Source organism: Quercus robur, chromosome 1 (genome assembly GCF_932294415.1).
Source record: "Quercus robur chromosome 1, dhQueRobu3.1, whole genome shotgun sequence".
Classification (NCBI taxonomy): Eukaryota; Viridiplantae; Streptophyta; class Magnoliopsida; order Fagales; family Fagaceae; genus Quercus; species Quercus robur.
The window spans coordinates 9,705,517-9,726,511 of NC_065534.1; the positions used below are offsets into that span (position 1 = coordinate 9,705,517).

General features: G+C 33.4%; 1 protein-coding gene across 1 annotated transcript; it reads left to right on the forward strand.

Annotated features, from left to right (window-relative positions):
- The first annotated feature begins 11,174 nt into the window (after positions 1-11,174).
- Positions 11,175-15,548, forward strand: LOC126719751 (mitochondrial dicarboxylate/tricarboxylate transporter DTC). Its single transcript, XM_050422274.1, has 6 exons — positions 11,175-11,409; positions 11,641-11,724; positions 12,559-12,620; positions 12,992-13,353; positions 14,793-15,007; positions 15,204-15,548. The coding sequence occupies exons 1-6, from the start codon at positions 11,290-11,292 to the stop codon at positions 15,258-15,260; spliced, it is 900 nt and encodes a 299-aa protein (XP_050278231.1). The 5' UTR covers positions 11,175-11,289; the 3' UTR covers positions 15,261-15,548.
- The last annotated feature ends 5,447 nt before the right edge of the window (positions 15,549-20,995 follow it).

The following is a 20,995-nucleotide window of genomic DNA, read 5'->3' on the forward strand; positions in this document are numbered from 1 at the left end:
AAGATATTTTTTTTAAGACTTGTCTTCTACTTCAAATGGTCACATTGGGGGGCCCACCATTTGGCGCCAGCCTTTCATTGGGCCCCTCCTATATCTCCCAAATGACCATATTGCCTCCCCCCTCTACTTTTTATTTTGACTGTTATTAAAAATGTCCTTAAATTTTGTGCCATACTTATTTTATTATTTTAGACTTTTAAATTTGAAAATTTTGTTTTTAGTCCTAATAGAAAATTATAAAACGTGTCATCAAGTTTTATCATTCTTGTCTTGTAATTATAATTCTTTACTCTTTTTTTTTTTTTAGAAGAATTATAAAAGAACTTTTCAAATTTAGAGAATAAAAAACTAGATACAAATGTTATAAACTAATAGTATATTATGATATTATCAACCATTTTATTTTAGTTTTTGAATTTTTTTTAGTGTCATTTGGTATACTGAATAGAAATTATGACATAAATGGTAATTTTTATTATTGGAAAAAAAATATGTTGTAATGTAATAATTAAACATATTCATAAGTTTCGTTGTAAGTTATAACATTATAATAAGACTTAAGATCTATTTTATGAAATATCTTATTTATACAATTATATTTCATAAAAAATAATGTTGTTTTAAATTTGAGAGAGAAATGAGATATTTTTTGATGATTTTTTATTTTTATAAATGTTATGTGCATATGGAAAGTTTGTTTATTTGAAAATATATTGATTTTATAAATTATTACACCTATTAAGAAATAGTTATTATAACCCTTTTAAAGAGGAATAATTATTTCTTATTTAAAAGAATAGCTACTTATATGGAATAACTATTCCATATAATAAAACACATAACTAAACTACAGAATAATTATATTATTGCATAGCCTATTACAGTCTACCAAACATATCCTTAATGTCTAACATAAGCAAATACAATAAATTTATATCGGAGTTGATACTATATACTAAAGTAATCCTTCATATGCTTAAAAATTAAACTTCTCAAAAGAACTCCAATTCTATCATAATGTAGGTGGTTCATGTCACAATTATCTCATTACAAGATTGGCATTCTTACCATGAATTTAATAGAATTACATATGTAATGGTGAATTTTCATCAAATCTAGTGCAGGTGGGTAGGTTAGGAAACAAAACCGCATCGCAATAAAGACTTTGTCTAAAACATAGTTTAGACCCTTAAGGACTCACTAATTAGGGGCATGCAAATGAGAACAAGCCTTTTATTTGGGCCAAATACCAATAGGTGGGATTGGTTAGAAGCACTCTTAGTGTTAAGTTAGGGAAGGGAATCATAGTGCAAGTCTAGAGAAAAATTACAGAGCAACAATCATCAAGAGAAATATAACTTCCATTCAGATTTGAGGGGGAATTTATAGTATTATACAAGTGGAGATTGGTAAACACTTCCTCCATGTTGTCAATAAAGAGCTCTATTAACACCATCCTCCAAGGTCATATGAGGAAATGTGATCCTAGAGCACTTTCCTCAATGTTGTAGAGAGCCCTATCATGCTACATTATATGCAATTGAAGACATATTAGGCATACTAGATGCAAATATGAAGGGTGATGATTCCACATCAACACTCATTTTCAGGTAGAAGTATATGGTTGTTGCCTTACCTTGGCTCTTTTGAGCTTGACCTATCATTGGATGTCTTGTAGTTTGATTACTCTAGGGTATTGTTCATTTCTATTTAACTGCTTTAACCGAAGGGTCATGCCTAGAACTTGTTCACTCAATTGTCTCAGAGCTCGACAGAACGCCTTTGGATTGTCCAAGTTCAATGATTTTGGGTCAAGCTCAACTAGGCAATTTTGGTTTTTTTTTTTTTTTTATAGTAAAAACTTATTTTTTTTATAAAATAAATAGATTTTTTTTTTAGGATTCAAAATTACAAAAGAGATTAAAATAATTAATTAATTTCCAGTGTTGGATTAAGTTTCTCCCTCAGGTGTCTCAAGAAAGCCTCACCCAGATTAAAATATATAAATATATTTTCAATTCTTTTGGTAACTATTTTAAAGATTTATTTCAAATTTTCGTTGATTATTTGATAAGTTTAGCTTGGAAAAACGTCTCTTTGAAAAGGAAAAAAAAAAATAATGTTGACTTTATAAAGGAAAAGTCGCTAAGGACTAAGGAGTAAGGAGCAAACTTTGAAAAAAAGGAAAAGTCGGTAAGGACTAAGGGGTAAACTTTTTTAAAAAAATAAAAAGAAAATTAATATAAATGCACTAATTATTGTCGAGTTTTATTGGGGAGTGGGGGCAGACTCATTGGATCCACACACCTTAGGCATGGTCTAAAAAGGAATATGCTGGATTCGGCAGGGGTAGAATGGGCAAAATAGTTTCTCAAAAAAAAAAAAAAAAAAGAAGAATGGGCAAAATAGAAAAGGATGGCCAGCTTGGCCATGTGAAACGAACCAATTGAATAGCTGTTTTTTATTTTTATTTTTTTGTTTTTATTAAATAATAATTGAAATGCTATTTTTTGTTGTTGAGAATATTGAAATGCTATTTAGCTAAAAGAATACGTGATATTTGATTAAAAAAAAAAAGTATATCCATATCATGCTTCGTTGTCTATTTCTCAACTTTATTCAGCACAGGAAAAAAAAATTTATACAACATCTATTTTTTTTATTTTATTTTTTCAAAAAAGTTTCAACCTGTGACATATACTCTTGATGATAAATATCATCAGATCAAAATATCAATTAATTTTTGGTACAAACGGAGATTAAACTTCAAGCCTCTTATTCAGCTATTAGAGATTTTATTAATAGAGTTAACCGGAACCCACATTTTCTTTTGAGTTTTAATTATACTCCTAAGTCCTAATAGTTAAATTAATACACAAAATTAATAACAATATATATATATATATATATATGCATATATATGCAATGACCTGTTTATTACATAGCTATTGCGTGAAACAAAATTATTAATGATCTTAATAAAAGTGCATTTTTACTTATCAAAAAAAAAAAAAATAGTGCCAATGGGCTAATAGCATGATGTCATACTACTGACTCCATGAGATTAATTAATTATTTGATATCCCTGAAGCAGGCTTACTCACATAGCAAAATAATAATAATAATGGTATAGATTATTATTATTATTATTGTCTCCACCTTTCAATTTTATTTTTTTAAATTCTCAAGTTCAATCTTGCCTTGTTCTAAGTTCTAGCTTCCTTTCATGTACGTATGCCATTTTAATAAAAACAAAATAATTGAAGCTTTGGGAATGTGTGTGTTTAGAGAGAGAGAGAGAGAGAGAGAGAGAGAGCCATGCTAATAAAACCAAAATGAAAAGCCGGTGATGAACCTCCAAATCTAATTCTTATATTTGTATCCTTCCACCTATTGCCGGCGGTTGGACTAACATGGTTATTGGTTAGTTGTCACTTAGCACCTTATATTAGTGAGCTTAGTAAGTTGGCATTCACATGCTAATATTCCTCCTCTCTGGCTGCACAATGAGTATACTTTGATATTTCACCTACATCCTCAACCACCTCCCAAAGGAGAAGAAAAATAATAAATTAATATAGTTGAACATGGTAAATGGTAAACATTATGATCATATATAATCATTTCTCCCACAAATTTGTATATTTTGAATGCAAGTAAGGCCAATATTATAATATATTAGGATATTTCCATAAATGAGTAGACTGTGGTTTTACAGAATACCATAGATTATTATGGATTTGTAATACCGTGAGTTACTGTGATTTTAAAATTATCATAAAATATTATTATATGTACTCATATATTGAGTTTCTACTGTGAATGTAGACCATCAAATTAATTCTCTAGTTTTATCTTTTTTTACATCATTTTATTTTCTTGTTTATATTTTAACAACATAATAGAGGAAGTTTGTTAAGTTCATCCTAGCTAGATTATCACGGTCCTATTATTACATATGTAATCAAAGATAGACAAATTTAAGACACAACACTGCAAGTCTGCAAAGATATTGAACATTGATTCTACCAACCCAAGATATGCGAGATTAAGACCACTTATTAGTCATTGGTATCCACAACAAAATTTTGTTTAGTGTTTGTTCATCTATGCTTGATGCTACTTGGGCAGTCTTGCTAGCCTGCTATTTTGGAAGCAATCAAGTTAACTTTGTCTTCCATATATGAACTTTGCAGCAGGTGAGGCTAAAATGTGTTTCCAGCAATTCAAGAAAACTCTCATCTCTTCCCTATCAGATTGGTCTTTATCAAATCACATATCAAAGGCCTTATTTTCCTTTATTGGCCCATTAGCTTTTTTCACTGGGAGGCTAATCAAGCTTCTCAAAACATAGCCCATTGGGCTTCCATTTCAATATCTTCTCCCTCCTAAAAAGGTTTTATCTACTGATGGAATGTATGGGCTTATGTTCCTTTTCCCTCTTATGACTCATCTTGTTCAATCAAAGATTATTGGCCAATAAAAAAAAGATGTCCAAAGTCCAAAGTCCAAACGGAAACACCCATTTAAATTACACTTTTGAGTTTGAGATCTCTTCCCACTCAAAACTGTCTTATTGGTTAATGGGTATCCCACATGAAAGCTGCCACTTTGGGAGAGTTTAAATTAACCATAGGAAAATAAGATTTGGACTTCCACAAATAAGCCCCATGCCTGTTTCACTTCAATTGAAAATTTGTAGTCTCCAAAAAAAAAAAAAATAGAATGTTTTGAGTCACATTTATATCCGGCTTTCTTATTTACGTCTACATTATATACACATTTACTAGACTAGTTTTATACAACAGGAGAGGGATTTTGATTTTGATTTTGATTTTTTTTTATACAACATAATTTAAATCTATGACATATGTTCCATAAAAGTTGGGTGAGTACCAAGCATGCCGTGAGGTTCCTGCTAAAGTAAATTCTAATGTTGTAGCTTCGAACTGGACTCCTCCTCCTCCTCCTCATGAGCATTATAAGATTAATGTCGATGGCACGGTTTTTGCATCTCAGAAGGAGGCCGGTCTGGTTGTACTTGTTAGAGATGCAGAGGGTAGGGTGGTGGGGGCATGTAGCAAGAAGATTATGGCTCCTCTTGTTGCGGTTGAGATTGAGGCAAAGGCCTTTGAGTTTGGGCTCCATTTCGCAAGGGATCTGCTCATCCAATACTTCATCCTCGAAGGAGACTCGCTGGTATTAGTGGAATGCCTTGAAGGAAATTTCGCCTCCCCTCTCCTCAGTGGCTGCTGTTGTGGCTACTCATGATTTTCGTCTGGGTGGACTTTTCCCATGTTCGTAGGCAAAGATCATAGGCCAGCCCATTTACTATTAAAGCATGCTGTAGGCATTGATGATTTTTCTATTTGGATCGAAGAGAAACCTTATTTTATAGAACAAGCTATTCTCCGTGATGTAACGGTTGTTTCTCAATTTCAATAAAAGAATTTCCGGTCTTCCCATAAAAAAAAAAAAAAAAAAAAAAAGATGTCCAAATTTTTGATCCTTTTTGTTATGAATTAAGATGATGTGCTAGATAAATTGTTATTTGAATTAGAAGTGTTTAAATTCAAGTTTAGTGATAAATCTTTATCTAATAAGATAGCATAGTAGATTAGTATTTTTCTTTAAAAAAATTGATTCTTATATTTTAGGATTTGTTGATGAAGCTATCTCATTTTAGTCTATTTCTATACCTTGAATGCATTAATAAGAGGTAGGCAGAAAATAAACTAAAAAAATGCCATCTTGAACTAACTATCTTTTATATTCAGTAATTTATCACGGTTCACAAAACTTTTGTTATATTTCTTCCTTTGGAAATGGTTTGTTCATATTCTTAATGTGATATAGTTAACTTAAAAACTAACATCTTGCTTCTAAAAAAAAAAACAAAAACTAACATCTCGCCTTGACACTTTTACACTGAAAAAAAATTAGATCAGTTTGAGTATTTTGGATACCATTTTCTTAAAAATACTAGATGCCTATCAGCACAATCCTAGATTTTTATTTTTTATTTTTGAAAAGGAAAACCTCAAAACAAAGTCTCTAAAAACATTAATCCTTATTTGGTTGGTTAGCAACATCATTATCTCCTTAGCAAAAAACACTACAAGAAATAATATCAATTAGAAAAAATAAAATAAAAAAATACACAAACCCAACGATCCATAATACTGCATCACAACTGGGGATTGGAAGGTAGCAGCAAACTTTCAAAGTTGGCTGTTTAGAGCCCACCGTCCTAACTCCTAATACATGTGCTGCATTGTCTGCATCAAAGTTGGTCCCAATAGAAAGAGTGGTTCTAAGATCACAAATTATTTTATAATTTGTTTTTGCTACGACTTTAACGCGAAAAATTATAAGTAGCTGTCTATCACTTATACATATATAAATCTACTTACTGTTTTTTTTTTCACCACTCACACTTTACCACATTACAGTTATGGTAAAGAAGTTGTGTAATAGTTTGTAGTATTAGATTTTTTCCGATAAAAAAGTACAAAGAGGGAAAGATTTTTGACATCTGATTATAAATGCCCAATATAATAGATGAAACTTGCCAACTAGGATTGATGCCAGAATCTTCTCAATGAAAAAAAAGAAGGTTTGATACCAGGAGATAAAAGGGGATGGACCATTGATTCTCCTCTTCCTCGTAGAATCTTCAAGTTGTCTTGTTGCCTTGCCTCCATGGTTGGTTTCTTTATGGCCTCATACATTCATTTGTAGACAACCCAAGTCAGCATTTCAGAGTCAAACTCTCTCCCTCAATTCTAATAACCATTATAGCCACTCATTATTCATTAATCCAGGAGTAAGGCTTCCTCACAAGGCTTCATTCAACAATTGAACTCATGGCAAATTTTAGGTACAATATGTATGTGTATATATATATATATAATTTTTTTGAAAAACAAAATAGTGATTTTTATAAATCAATAGAAAACTCTATCAGCAAGTATAAGTTGTTGAACATTACTATTTGTGAACTCAGCTAATTTATCAGCAACAACATTTCCTTGTCGTTTTACATGTGAGAAAGAAAAGGAAACAAAATTCAAAGCAATGGCTCTGGAATCATCAACAATGCGAACAAAGGAACTTAAACATAGGGAAGCCGAATTAAGAGCCTTTGTGATTGGTAGTTGGTACACTAGGTTTTTTTTTAATTAAGTTTAAATATATAGTTATAATGGGTGTAATTGTCTCGGAAAAAGATAATACTAGTTGTTCTTAAATTACAAAGTAAAACTCCCTCCTTTTAAACAATATATTTTATTAATTAAATTCACAATATAATAATCCATTATTCATGTGAAAAGAACCAACAATATTGAATAGTTTTTCAATTGAAAACTTTTGAAAACATTAGTGACTTTTCCGGCCATTAAAAGCTGTTCTAAACCCAAAAGTAACATTGGTGGAAGGCTAACAGACAAAAAGGGTTTAGTTTCATTAATATATTTTGTGGCGTTGATCTAATAGTAATATCCTTTTCTATTCAAAAAAAAAAAAAAAAAAAAAAATAGTAATATCCTTTTTTTTTTTTTTTTTGTAATTATTAATATTATTTTATTATAAGCTAAATTAACGACACTTTCAAGAGGGATATTGTCGTTATTTCAACAAAGTTGGAACAACAATTTTGTAAAACCAGGCATTGGTCCCAAAACGCTAGCACAGGATGGATAGGTTGGAAATTGAGGCCCTCATGAAGTGGCCAACTGGACCAACACTGGCATCTCAAATTTTGGATTTACCAAATTACCTCTTGACATTGCTATATTTACTTTCTAGCCATTGCTTAGCAAATCAATCACACTTTCAAAAACTCATGCCGGAATTAAAAAAAAAAAAAAAAAAAAAAAAAAAAAAAAAAAAAACCCCACAACGTCATGCCTAATAGTTAAGTCCAATGTCTGCAAATTGAAGTAATGTTTGGCCCTTCTTGTTTTCTTAAATTACATTAAAATGTCACTGTAGTGTAGTCTACCACAAGCAAAGCATAGGTGTTTACTTGCACATCAGTCTTTGCTCAACAGAAGGTCAATGGGGTTGCTTTGAAGTCAAAAAAAGAACAACCAAATCTAGTAAATTGCCTGTTTAATCCCTTTGGGTGGGGGGTTTTTTATCTGCTTCGTAATCATGTAAATATGTAGTGAAATGAAAGAAGTGAAACAAGAATTGTAGGTGAATTTTTTTTTTGTAACTTCCTGGTATGTCAAGATGGAAAAGTGTGTATATATGTATATATGGGAAATAGTCAGGTATTCGAGGTGTTCTGGATGGGTAATTATTGGGTATTTTTGGAGTACTATAAATGCGTACTCCCTTCTCTTACATATCTGTGAGTTCTTTATGGTGGGATCCATAATTCATATGAGAGGGGGAGTACGCATTTATGGTATTTCCGAAATATTCAATAATTTTCCGTTCTGGACACCTTCATTAACAAAAAAGAAAAGAAAAGAAAAGAAAATTATTGCTGACTTTCCATTAGTTCAAATGATAACTTTTATTGATGTTAAAAAAAAAAAAAAAAAAAACAAATTCCAATCTTGCTTACACCAAAAAAAGAAAAAAAAAATCAATTGTTATCTTCATTTTATTGTATGAAAAAGTAATTATTATAGAGTTGATATTGCGAGTTTTAAATCTTATTATAATTATCAATATATATATACACACACACAAAGAATAGTAGAGTCACATTATTTTTGGGTTTGAATAATTAATTAATCATTGAACTTGGTAAAAATTTCTTATTATTATTTGATTTTTTTATAGGTAAATAATGGTGAAGGGACAGGTAAATAAAGAATATTACATTTTTCTTTAAAAAGAAAGTGACACATGGCACAAATTTTGGTCATTGTAGCCTTGGTTCCTACTTTTATATGTCATTAAAAAATAGAAATGGAGGAAATTCAAATTGTTAAGATTAATATTATTAAGAATATGGTTAATGTAGCTTTCATTCCTACTTTTATATGCCATTAAAAAATAAAATAGAGGAAATTTAAATTGTTAAGATTAATATAATTAAGAATATAAATATCTGCTTGAACAAATTGACGAATATTCAATTATTTCAACTAACTTGAAGGGCACAATCAATTTTTATATTCTTGATTGTGTGGGTTATCGAAATTGCATATGCCTTTTGTTGTTTTTCGTTTTATTTAATGGAAAAGCAATTATATTTGAGCAATAATTTCAGATTTAAAATAAATGGTTTATGGTATAAAATTAAAGAAAAATAACTATATAGATTCATTATCATAAATTGTAGGGGTAAAATTCCCAAAGTCAACAATGGGCCTTGGGCCTTGTACGGAGCCCAGCCATGACCAAAAGGGAAAAGGGGACCAAAAGGCTTCTGGCCCAATCCTGTTGAGCCCAGTTCACTTTAAAAGACGTCTGAGGAGAAATGTCTCCTTGGACACACAAATATGGGCCCTATGCTCGCCCCCTCCACAGTGAAGAACCATCCAAGACAAACGTGGGTAGTAGGATGAGCCTTATACAGCAGGAAAAGGGGAAAATGTAAGATATCCAGGGAGAAGCCACAACTGCCGCATTAAATGCAAGGAAGCTACTTTTTCAGCCGTATTAATGTGGAGAAAACAGGCGAACAGTGTTACATTGGCCAGTGCAACTCACAGAAAGATAATGTGGATGTCCGATGGGACAGGCACTCAAATGAAGGTCTAGATGGTCAACAAGTGTAAGGCCCTTATCAATTGAAGGAGGCTATATAAGAGAAGGAAATTCCCATGAAGAAAGGATGGGAGAATTTAGAGGAAAAAGAGAGGGAGAGGTTAAAGAATTCTGTAATCTTTAACTAGAGCAAGAGGTGTACTTACACGTCTCCTCGAACAGGCATCCTGTAAACTTAAATGAGATATTCTCACGTTCAGACTGTTGCATGGCATACAATTAGCTCACGTTCACTTCGTCCAGTCCTAGTTCTGTAACCCGCTCTCTACAAATTCATTGTCTAGGGACTTTTGGGCCAGAACCACTTACTTGTTGGGCCTGGGCCCCAAAAACCGCCCCTACATAAATAATTAATACAATAGCTATAGATAATAAATACATTTACCTCGTAATTAATTAAAACTTTGATGTAAAAGTAATTATTTAATACTTTAAGTGTATAGTGACGTGATATATCTTTATCTCATATAACAGTAAATCATGCTAATTAAATTCGGGTAATTATATAGTATTGCTGAAGTACCATAAATGCATACTCCTCCCTCTCATATAATTGTGAGTTTCACTAATTAAATTTATGGTGAGACTCACAATTCATGTGAAAGGGGGGAGTACGCATTTATGGTACTCCCGAAATATACAATAATTTTCCATTAAATTCATAGTGAAATGCATTAATCGCATGAGAGGTTAGAGTACCACAACACTATATCCAAAAAGTAGAGAATAATTTTCAGATATAACTACAAAGTCTTACTAACCGGGAGCACCGCAATTTAGTTCACAAGCCTTTTCAATTGTTACATTTTGATTCCATCATGTTTGAATTTAAATAAAATTGTTACAAATATTTTGGATGAAACTCTTAACGATTTTATTTTATCCCAACTTTTATGAAGTCAAATGCAATAATTGAAAGTTTGTGAAGCAAATTATAACAAAGTCAACTCATACTAAGAGTATGTTTGGGAAGTAATGAAAACTTAAACTTATTTGAGTTTATAGTTTATTTTTACTACTATTTATGAGTCTTATTACATTTTTTTTTAGTACTATTTATAGATCCCTTCTATTTTATTTATTTATTTTTTCTTGGTAACAAACTAACAGTAACAAAGTCAGCTGCAGTACTCTGTACTCACAAGTCACAAGTTATAACTTTTATGACCATGAGTTCATCAAAAACTTTTATAACCATCAAGTCAATCTAAAGTGGTGCTGTGGTGGTACGATTGTATTTCATCCGAAATCAAGGGTCAAATAATTAACATACATCCGTTCAAAAAAAAAAAAAATAATTAACATACATTACTCACTCAAAAAAATACAACTAACAAAAATTGAAGTACACTAATTTTCCTTCACACTTGGGGGAGAGAAAGAAACAGAGTGTGAGCGAGAGAGAGAGAGAGGGTTTTTATTTCTTTCTATATAGCAATATATTGCCCCCTCTTTCTCTCCCATACTCTCTTTAAAAAAAAAAACTACCTTTCTTCTCTTGCTCTCTCTCTCTCTCCCTTTTGAGCTCCCAAACCACTCATTCTTTCAAATCCAAGAATGGGTGATGAGAAGAAAGCCAAGCCCATTGGTGTGTGGCCAACAGTGAAGCCTTTTGTTAATGGTGGAACTTCTGGTATGCTCGCCACCTGTGTCATCCAACCCATCGATATGATCAAGGTGAGTCCTTTTCATGTTTGGATCAATACCCATGTTTCTGTTTCTCTGTTTTCATTGACACCCTTTAAAAAAAATTGATCTTTTTGTGCTGCATATTTGTTTTCTCTGATGGGTTTTAGATCTGTGATTTAAAGGGATTTTTTTTTTATTTGCTAAATTGTGTAGTATGGTTTAATGGGTACTAATTTATGTTGGGTTTGTTATTGTTTCTCGTTTTTTGGATTGGTATAGGTGAGGATTCAATTGGGTCAGGGATCAGCAGGCTCGGTAGCGAGGAACATGCTTAAGGAGGAGGGCTTTGGTGCCTTTTACAAGGTTTGGTTCTACAAAATAATAAAAAGTTTGGATTTTTATACAATATGATTTGTTTATCTCAGCTATAAAGACATGTATGTGTTTTCAAGTATCGAACTTGGTTTTTGTTATTCGAGATCTGTATTAAAAAAATGGATCTTTACAATGATTTAGTTGAGGATTTAAATTTATCATATAGTGTGTACATTAGGGTGATATCCTCATTATTTTCAAATGAGCTATATGGTTTGGATTGTGTTAAGTATTTGCCCGTTGTTTAGTTTGGTGTATGAATTTATGTAGAGGGTGCTTGTTTAAATGTCAGAATAAGAGGCTAATGAAGGGTTACATACTTAATGGTGTAATTTAATTTGGCCGTAATTATTGTGATTTGTTTGATTCAAATTGTACCTATGTGTTGTTTGATTCAAATTGTACCTATTGAACTTGGTTTTTGTTATTCGAGATCTGTATTAAAAAAATGGATCTTTACAATGATTTAGTTGAGGATTTAAATTTATCATATAGTGTGTACATTAGGGTGATATCCTCATTATTTTCAAATGAGCTATATGGTTTGGATTGTGTTAAGTTACTTAAGTATTTGCCTGTTGTTTAGTTTGGTGTATGAATTTATGTAGAGGGTGCTTGTTTAAATGTCAGAATAAGAGGCTAATGAAGGGTTACATGCTTAATGGTGTAATTTAATTTGGCTGTAATTATTGTGATTTGTTTGATTCAAATTGTACCTATGTGTTGTGTCTTGATATTTGGTCCCTGCCTACCCTGTCTGGCAACACACACATTGCGCACACAAAAGCACATTAGTTGGTCTAATTGCATTATTTTGAGCAGGGGCTATCTGCTGGACTACTCAGACAAGCAACATATACCACAGCACGACTTGGATCATTCAAGTAAGTTTTTGGCAGCATTGTCTATTTAGCTTAGAAAACATCTTACCAACTTAAGTATTACCTAGTTCTTGTTAAAAGATAAAAAAAATTCTTAGGGTACGTGGTTTTTTTGAACATTTGGTTTTGTGAATCTAGATCTTTTCAAGTGGGTTCAACTTTTGAAATCACACCTAAATTATTTATTTTGGCAGTGAGCTCTAGTTCAAATGACACCTCCTTCCCTTGCAAGAGCAAGGTAGAGGGTGAGGTCATGGGCTCAAGCCCTAGGCTCCTAGTGGGTGGATGTAATACTTAAAAATAAAACAAAAAACTTTGTATTATATACTATTACCATTTTTATGTATCCAAATGGTTGCCTTTGTTTTCCTTAGGATTTTGACGAACAAAGCAATTGAAGCCAATGATGGAAAGCCGCTACCTCTTTATCAGAAAGCTTTGTGTGGGCTTACTGCTGGTGCTATTGGAGCATCTGTTGGTAGTCCAGCAGATCTAGCACTTATCCGTATGCAGGCTGATGCCACTTTGCCAGAAGCCCAGAAACGGCATTACAAAAATGCCTTCCATGCACTCTCTCGTATTGTTAAAGATGAGGGAGTTTTGGCACTCTGGAAAGGTGCTGGACCTACTGTAGTGAGAGCAATGGCACTGAACATGGGAATGCTTGCCTCTTATGATCAAAGTGTGGAGCTTTTCAAGGATAATCTTGGTTTTGGTGAAGGTGCTACAGTGATAGGTAAGATTCTTTGCAAGAAGTATAGATATTGGTTCAGGTTAAAAAGTTTAGTATTACTATTTTGCGTGAGTTTGGCAGCAGAATACTTTATAGTTGAAATTTAGTCTATAATAGTATTATGGACTCTGCTTATTTTAACAAATCCTTTTCTTCAGGAGGTAAATATACGACATTGTAAAAGATTTCGGGTTCAAATGTTAGCAGGAGTTTTGTTTAACCTTAGGAAAGATTTTTGAAGCAGATTTATTCTTTGCATTAATTTAGCATTCTTCTTTGATAGAGAGCTCTTGTATATGAAGGCTTGGGTTTGAACATATATTTTATGTTTTCGATTGAGTTAAAATGTAACCATGGGAGTTCATGTTGGATATATGTTTGTATTCTCTCTCTAATGGCCTGTGTGAGAGTTTTTTTTTGGGGGGGGGGGGGGGGGCATGTCTTATATTGCGTTGCATTTGCTTGTTAAATGGCTTTCCATTTTCCTTTTGGCTAATAAAGACGATTATTATCATGCAGCAAAGACAAGTTGTTTCCATTTCACCCTCTCTTCCAAGTAGGAATAGATCTTGGACGTCTTTAGAGGGCAGGTGTGGGGGCACTAATGGAATAAGGTTGTTTTGTTGCTATTTAATTTGTCAAAGCTGGGGAAAGGGCAGGGGCGGGGTTGTTGTGGTGAGAACTTAGATCTAGTGTTGGAGAAGGGTTTAAGAAGAAATTCCAACAACAACCATTTAAGGCAAAGAAAAAGATAATAGGATTGAATTAGGAACAATCACATATCAATTTCTAAGCTCAAAGAGCTCTAGAAATATTCAAATAGTAACCCTAGAATCCTAGCCCTTCATCTTACATAAAACAATTAAATCCTAAGCATCCAACTTCATTAAAGGCCACATGCTAGTCACATGACTTTTTAGAATACTAAAGACATAATAATAAATAAAATATTTATTTAATTGGTAGTATTGACATTCATTTTTTGGGACTGTCACACATAGTAGGCAAAGGTAGGCAACACTTTTGAAGGTGCCTTTAGTGAGGAGCTTGCCTTAAACCATGTAAATGGCGCTAAGGCGAGAGCGGTGCCTGTTTTTTGGTCCCTCTTAATACGCAAAAACCACAGTGAAATTCAGTTGGGTATTATGAGTATTCAGCCTATGATTTTTGAGGTTCCTAGGCGAAAATGTATATGCATCCAAGGAGCCTTCTAGATGCTGTGTGTGTGTGTGTGTAGTAAAAAGTATGCAAAGAATAAATCATTTACTCTGTCTTCTACTAAGGAGTGTGCAAATAGGAGTCTTGATTTAGTCCAATTCAAACTCTATTTCAACAAGTATTTTGCGTTCATTACTTATGAAAAAAAGGCATTGGCTTTCATTCTCAGAAAATATTTATCTTGTCTTTGTTTTGATAAATGTCTTATTTTTTTTTCTCCTCAGGTGCTAGTACCATTTCAGGGTTCTTTGCTGCAGCTTGCAGTTTGCCATTTGATTATGTCAAAACCCAGATTCAGAAGATGCAACCTGATGCTGAGGGGAAGCTTCCTTACTCTGGCTCTTTAGATTGTGCGCTCAAAACCCTGAAAAGTGGAGGACCTTTTAAATTTTACACTGGATTTCCAGTATATTGTGTTAGAATTGCCCCCCATGTCATGGTACTCTCTCTCTCTTTTTCTCTCTATGTGTGTGCATTTACATATTGGTGTTGAGTTTTATACTCAGATGTTTTTTTTTGGGTACTGGCACGCTACTGAACCATTTGCTGAAAATTTACTTTCCCTCGATTGTCCACTGTTCTTGGATTTTTTTTCATGTATTTTCTGATTTTTGGATGTTTGTTTTTTTATGCAGATGACATGGATTTTCCTCAACCAGATTCAAAAGCTGGAGAAAAGTGTTGGTTTATAGTTTCTCTGCAGGGATGGGGATCTCTGTACTGGTGAAGCTTTAATAATGTTATTTTTCACTGTCTTGTAGTTTTTGCTGATTTGACAGATTCACACCCTCAAAGTAAAACCATTTATTCAGATAATTTCATTGCGGTTGAAGTAGGGATCTACAATTTTCTAAGTTGTATTAGTTATTTTTAGGGTGTGATTGAAACAGAGGATATTACTACCCTTTTGAACCTGGAGAGTCTCTCATGCGAATATTCTTGAGGAGAAATGTCTTAATAAAATGAGTTTTTGTACTCTATGAACAGTTATTTGCGGCAAGTTTTGTATTTTGCTTCCATATGTTCTTAAGAAAATTTTCTTACAACCAAGCGATGATGAATGGAATATGAATTTCTACGTTCTGTTCTTCATTTTTCTCTTTGGTTTGGTGGCATGTGGATGTGGTTGAAAGCTCATTATTGCATAAATAAGATCCATAAAAGTGCACATGGTGATGGTGGTAGATAAAACCCTAATTTTGTTTTTTGCATTTTCTTATCTATTTATTACAGCATTTACATGATTAAATGAATGAATGGCAAGAGCTGGGGGATCCTTCTGGTAGGGACGGATTATTTTTTGGTAATTGCTGGTGTTATTTATTTATTATGTCATTTTTGTCAGGACCCTTCATAGCATTTTATGCCATGAGTTTTTAAGAGAATTATCAACAAGTCTACTAAATTTTTGGATCAAAATAAGATTTTGAAAATTTGTGGGCAAAAAATATTATCTGAGAATTTGTGAATATTGATATTGTCATGGCCATTGGTTTTGGATATTGTAGATAATATTCAATAGCTTCGTCACTTCTTGTTTTTTCTTTTTAATGTGTGATAGATTTTGCAAAGGACAAACAATGGGCGTTTCAATTGTAATAAGATGTTCATCATATTTATATGACAAGGGATTGGATTGGAACGGACACGAGGCTTCCATTTAATTTTAAAAGAAAGAGTTTTAAGTCAGTATAGGCACAAAGGTTGAAATGGAAGTAAAAAAGTTTTGGAACAAAAACAACTTATGGAAGTTCAATATATTGAAGGATTAGTTATTATATATATGCTTAATGGCCAGTTGGATGGAGGGAGAGGGAGGCAGAGTAGAGTAGGACTGGTCAGAAATTAGACAAATTTTCGGCCAATTTTACTTTACTCTCCCTCCATCCAAATTAGCCATAAGTAGCAGCCACAAAATTCATCTCTTTCAAAATGTGAATGCACCTGAGTTGCAGGCCATTACTTGCATAATAATGTTACAAAATAAAACCTTGTCTGTAAAACCAATAAACAGAAAAATGCAGTGAATGGCTTTAGAAGGTGGCACCTCCAGTCCTCCTATAAGATGATATGTGAGATTGCAGGTTGAAGGAACCTACGTGGCGGAAAATGCCATTGAGGGTTATTGTTAATGATGCATGGGATTTTGGTCTGATTAGAAAGATGGTATGGTGCAATGCGGGTTCAAAACCCCAGGGCAACAAAAATTGTTTCCATAGTCCATTTATCTGAGTCTCAGGCCAGCTCCAATCCTAGAGTCCTGTAAAAATCCTGGCTACATTTTTTGGAGGAGAATGACAATAGAGTTTATGCATTGTGCCTATATGAAAGGGGTTTCGGCTCCTCGAAGTACTAATGGGATAGACCTTCAGTTGGCTGGTTCTAGCTTAATACTGATGAATCTGCCTTGGGTTATCTTGGATTGGTTTATAGTGGCAGGGTTATCAGAGATGATGTGGTAACTGGATCCAAGGATTTTCTACAAATACTGGGTTGACTTCTAACTTCCTCACTAAGTTCTGGGCTCTTTGAAATGAGTTATTGCTTTGCAAAAACCTTTAGAGTTCAGCTGTTAGAAATTGAATTGGATGCTAAAGCTGTTGTAGATTTTGTTTATAGTGTGAAGGACACTAATGGTCCTATCTCTTCTCTTCTTGATGATTGCAGGCTATTGGTTTCTCAAATTTTCCGTTGGAGACCGTCTCAATGTTTCAGGGAGGCAAATTGTTGTGCTGATGTCTTAGCAAAAATTGGAGCCTCCCAAATTACTGATTTTGTGTCCTTTAGCGCTCCTCCACCCCAGTTGGCTGGTGTTTTTCATTTTGACTTATATGAATTGTATTTTAACAGGCTTTGTCCGGAGTCCTTGTTACTCCCTTAGCTCTTGTTTGTTTGTTTTTTTTTTTTTTTTTTTGAGATAGCAAATTAATAACTTGGGGCCATTTTTTTTACTGTGGAACATTTCAAACCTAGGGTGAATTGGTGGTGCAAATTGTTTATTGTCAAGACGTTCAGGTGCAAAGTCGTTGCTTATATAGGACATGTTTATAAACATGGCCATCCAAGCCTTAATGAACTCTAAATAAAATGTTCTCTGTTCCTCCATGTAAATGGCAGGCTACAAAAAAATCTAAACCATCACCATAGTATTGGTCCATTATTAAGGATATAACAAAGTCAGTTGTTGCGATATTATGATTGAGAATGATGTGTCTTTGAGTCCCATCACAAAATCCAAGTATTCACTATCCTAATGTTGCATCATCTACACAAAATGTAAGTCAAAACCCACAGGTACAGGTTTTTTTGTTTTTTGTTTGATGTTGTTGTTATTGTTTGACTTCTTCTTCTTGTTGTGAATAGAAATACAATTTAAGACGATGGAGTTTTATACCCCCTTCTAAAAAAAAAAAAAAAAAAAAAAATTTTACACCCATACTGGACATTCCTTAGGACTACCAAATTATGCTCAAATTGTTGTCAATTCTGATGTTAATGACTTGACAATTTGCAAAATCTTACTGAAATATGAATGAAGTTGTCACTTCTTGAGACAAGTTTATAGCTATTTTACAGTGCACCAAGTACTTATGGGGAGAAATGGAATACATTCATATATTGCATTGTACTATTTAACCTTTTCTAATTGATGATTAATCAAGAATATTGTTTCTTCGGATTTTTTTTTATTTTTTTTAGTTTTTAAATTTGATTTTATATATATAAAGAAAAGATTGCCAATTTAATTAATTCTTAATGAGATACATCCTGCTCAAGAATACATTCCAGGCCATTGGGTGTTTCCTCAATCCAAACCATCTGAGACTCAAAGTTCTGTTGGCAATGTGTTTTTACACTCACCCCACATTAGAACTTTCACCTTTTTTAAAATCATAAATAATAGGCACAAGGTAAAGAGGTGACTTCCTAGAAATTGGAATACCAACATTCTCTCCCAAGCTAATATCTTCCCTCTTCATCCCATTCGGCACTTCCCAATCAAAACGGTACAAAAGGTTCGCCAATGTAACCATGACAGTAGTAGATCCCATTGAAATTCCAGGACACATCCTCCTACCAGACCCAAATGGTATGAGTTCAAAATTGTGACCCATAAAGTCGATGACATTGTCCGCAAACCTCTCAGGATAAAACTCATTTGTATGGCCAAAATGGCCCATTAGCATTAATTTTTGAAATATTTAGCAACAGAGCACTGTTTCAGAAATAATTAGGGAAATACCACTTTTTCTGATACTCGAGCATGGTGAGCTCGAGTACCATCTTTTCATTGGTCAAACATCTTCTCAAAAAAAAAAACGCCGCTATAGGGCCCAAAAACGTCACTATAGGGCTTAAAAACGCCACTATAGGGCCCCTTGAACCTATTATGGGGACAAAAAAATTTTTGCAGGAAAACGCCGCTATAGGGCCCGAAAACGTCACTATAGGGCCCCTTAACCTGGTATGGGGGCTTAAAAACGCCGCTATAGGGCCCGAAAATGTCACTATAGGGCTTAAAAACGCCACTATAGGGCTCCTTGAATATGGGGCGACGGTGGATTAAAAAAACATGGTACTCGAGCTCATCAAGCTCGAGTACCAGAAAAAGTGGTATTTCCCTAATTATTTTTAAAACAGTGCTCTGTTGGTAAATATTTCAAAAATTAATGCTAATGGGCCATTTTGGCCCATTTGTATTCTTCCAACTGTTTGGATTTCTCCCAATAGCCCAAGCATTAATCAAGTTTCTTGCTTTTGGGTTGATGTCATAATCAACTAACTTAAAATGTGACATTGCCTCACAAGTCACAAGGAAGTAAACCAATTGGAGGGTGCAATCGTAGAGTTTCCTTCACCACCATTTTCAAGTACCCAAGCTTTTCTAACTAACTTTCATTGACGTTTGGCTTCCTTCCAACACAACTTCTAATTTCTTTTTGGACTTTCTTCATCACTCTTGGATTTTTAACAAGCTGTGTCTTTGCCCACACAATAGCAACATCAGGGCCGGCCCAAGCATTTTGGAGGCTCAAGCGTTTTGGAGTTCTTAGGCGAAATCTTCAAATGAGGACTTTATGTTACCACTTAAATAAGGAGTATTTAACTTGCATTTTATATAATAATTTTTTTAAAATCCATTCTCTTTACATTTTAATATGATTTTTTATAGAGAAAATGCTAAAGTTATAACAAATTTTACTACAAATTGGTGTTGTAATGAATGTTATTAAAGACATGAGACTTACAAAAATACTAGAAATATTATAAAATTTATAATATGAGAATTACAAAGATATATCATGAATCACAAATATTCATTCAAAAATGCATTCAATAGCGTAAGGATCAGATTTGGTTTTTAGCCCAAGTGATGGATGAACTCAGACTCAAAAAGTCTAAAACAACAAATTTGTAGAGAGTGAGTTGGAAAATTGGGTTAGAATGAGTTGGATGACAGATAGAGTGGGTCCAAATGACAAGAACAGAAAGATAGATTGATTTAAATTGAAGAAAATTGTCATTGGCAAAGTCCAAGGAGATCGATTTTTTGTATATTTCTCTTAAGTTTGATTACAAATTTGGTTCTTGATTGCTACAGTGTTTCTATTTTGATTTCTCAATCCATTTTTCATGAAAGGTTTTTTCTATTATATAGTTCTCTTTAGATGATCTTGGCCCTCCACTTGTTGACTATCCAAGTTTTTACTTGAGTGCTTGTTCCATCAGCCACCCTCTCAGGTCTTTAGTGCGTTGGGGTAGCCAATATGTCTTCTCCACATTAATGCAGCCAGAATGTTATCTGCAGAGCATTCAATGCAGTGATAGCATCTATTTCCTTAGATATTTTAGGACTCCCCCCTTGTCCCATGTTTCTGCAATGTTTACCCATACCATTGGAACTTCTTAGAACATTCCCCTAGACAGCAGACCACCTTTACGGATCTCGGCTTTGGTTGGCCAAGGAGGCATTCTTCCTCGGCTCAACCTCCTGGGCCATTATGATCAAAATTAACTTCTTCATTTACTAACACGAGCTCCTTTGACGCTGTTCACCCTTCCTTGGATGACCCCTTATCCTCGGCTTGGGCCTCAGGTCCAATATAAACATTGATAGTGAGCTCCTGGGCCCAATACCCCTACAAATAGTTTGTTGAAATCTACCTATCATATTCATTATCACATCAAATTATAAAAGTTATGAAAACGACCATGCACCCTTAGTGCAGTGATCACTTCACAAGTATAAGTTCTTGTGGGGTATGGGTGGCAATGACTAAGATTTAAGTCTCTAGAAGAGAGTTTCATACACATATGCACTTAGATTATGTTAGAGTAGATTTTTTATCTTGTATAAAAATAATTAAATAAATAAAAGTTATGTAGTAAAATTTATAGAATTTTTAACATTTTTCTATTTGAATTA

Bases quoted from the DNA above. Each gene is read 5' to 3' on its own strand.
- LOC126719751 (XM_050422274.1), top strand. From the start codon at position 11,290: ATGGGTGATGAGAAGAAAGCCAAGCCCATTGGTGTGTGGCCAACAGTG. The intron at 11,725-12,558 runs GTTTGGTTCTAC...TATTTTGAGCAG, and splicing joins GCTTTGGTGCCTTTTACAAG to GGGCTATCTGCTGGACTACT. The intron at 13,354-14,792 runs GTAAGATTCTTT...TTTTCTCCTCAG, and splicing joins TGAAGGTGCTACAGTGATAG to GTGCTAGTACCATTTCAGGG.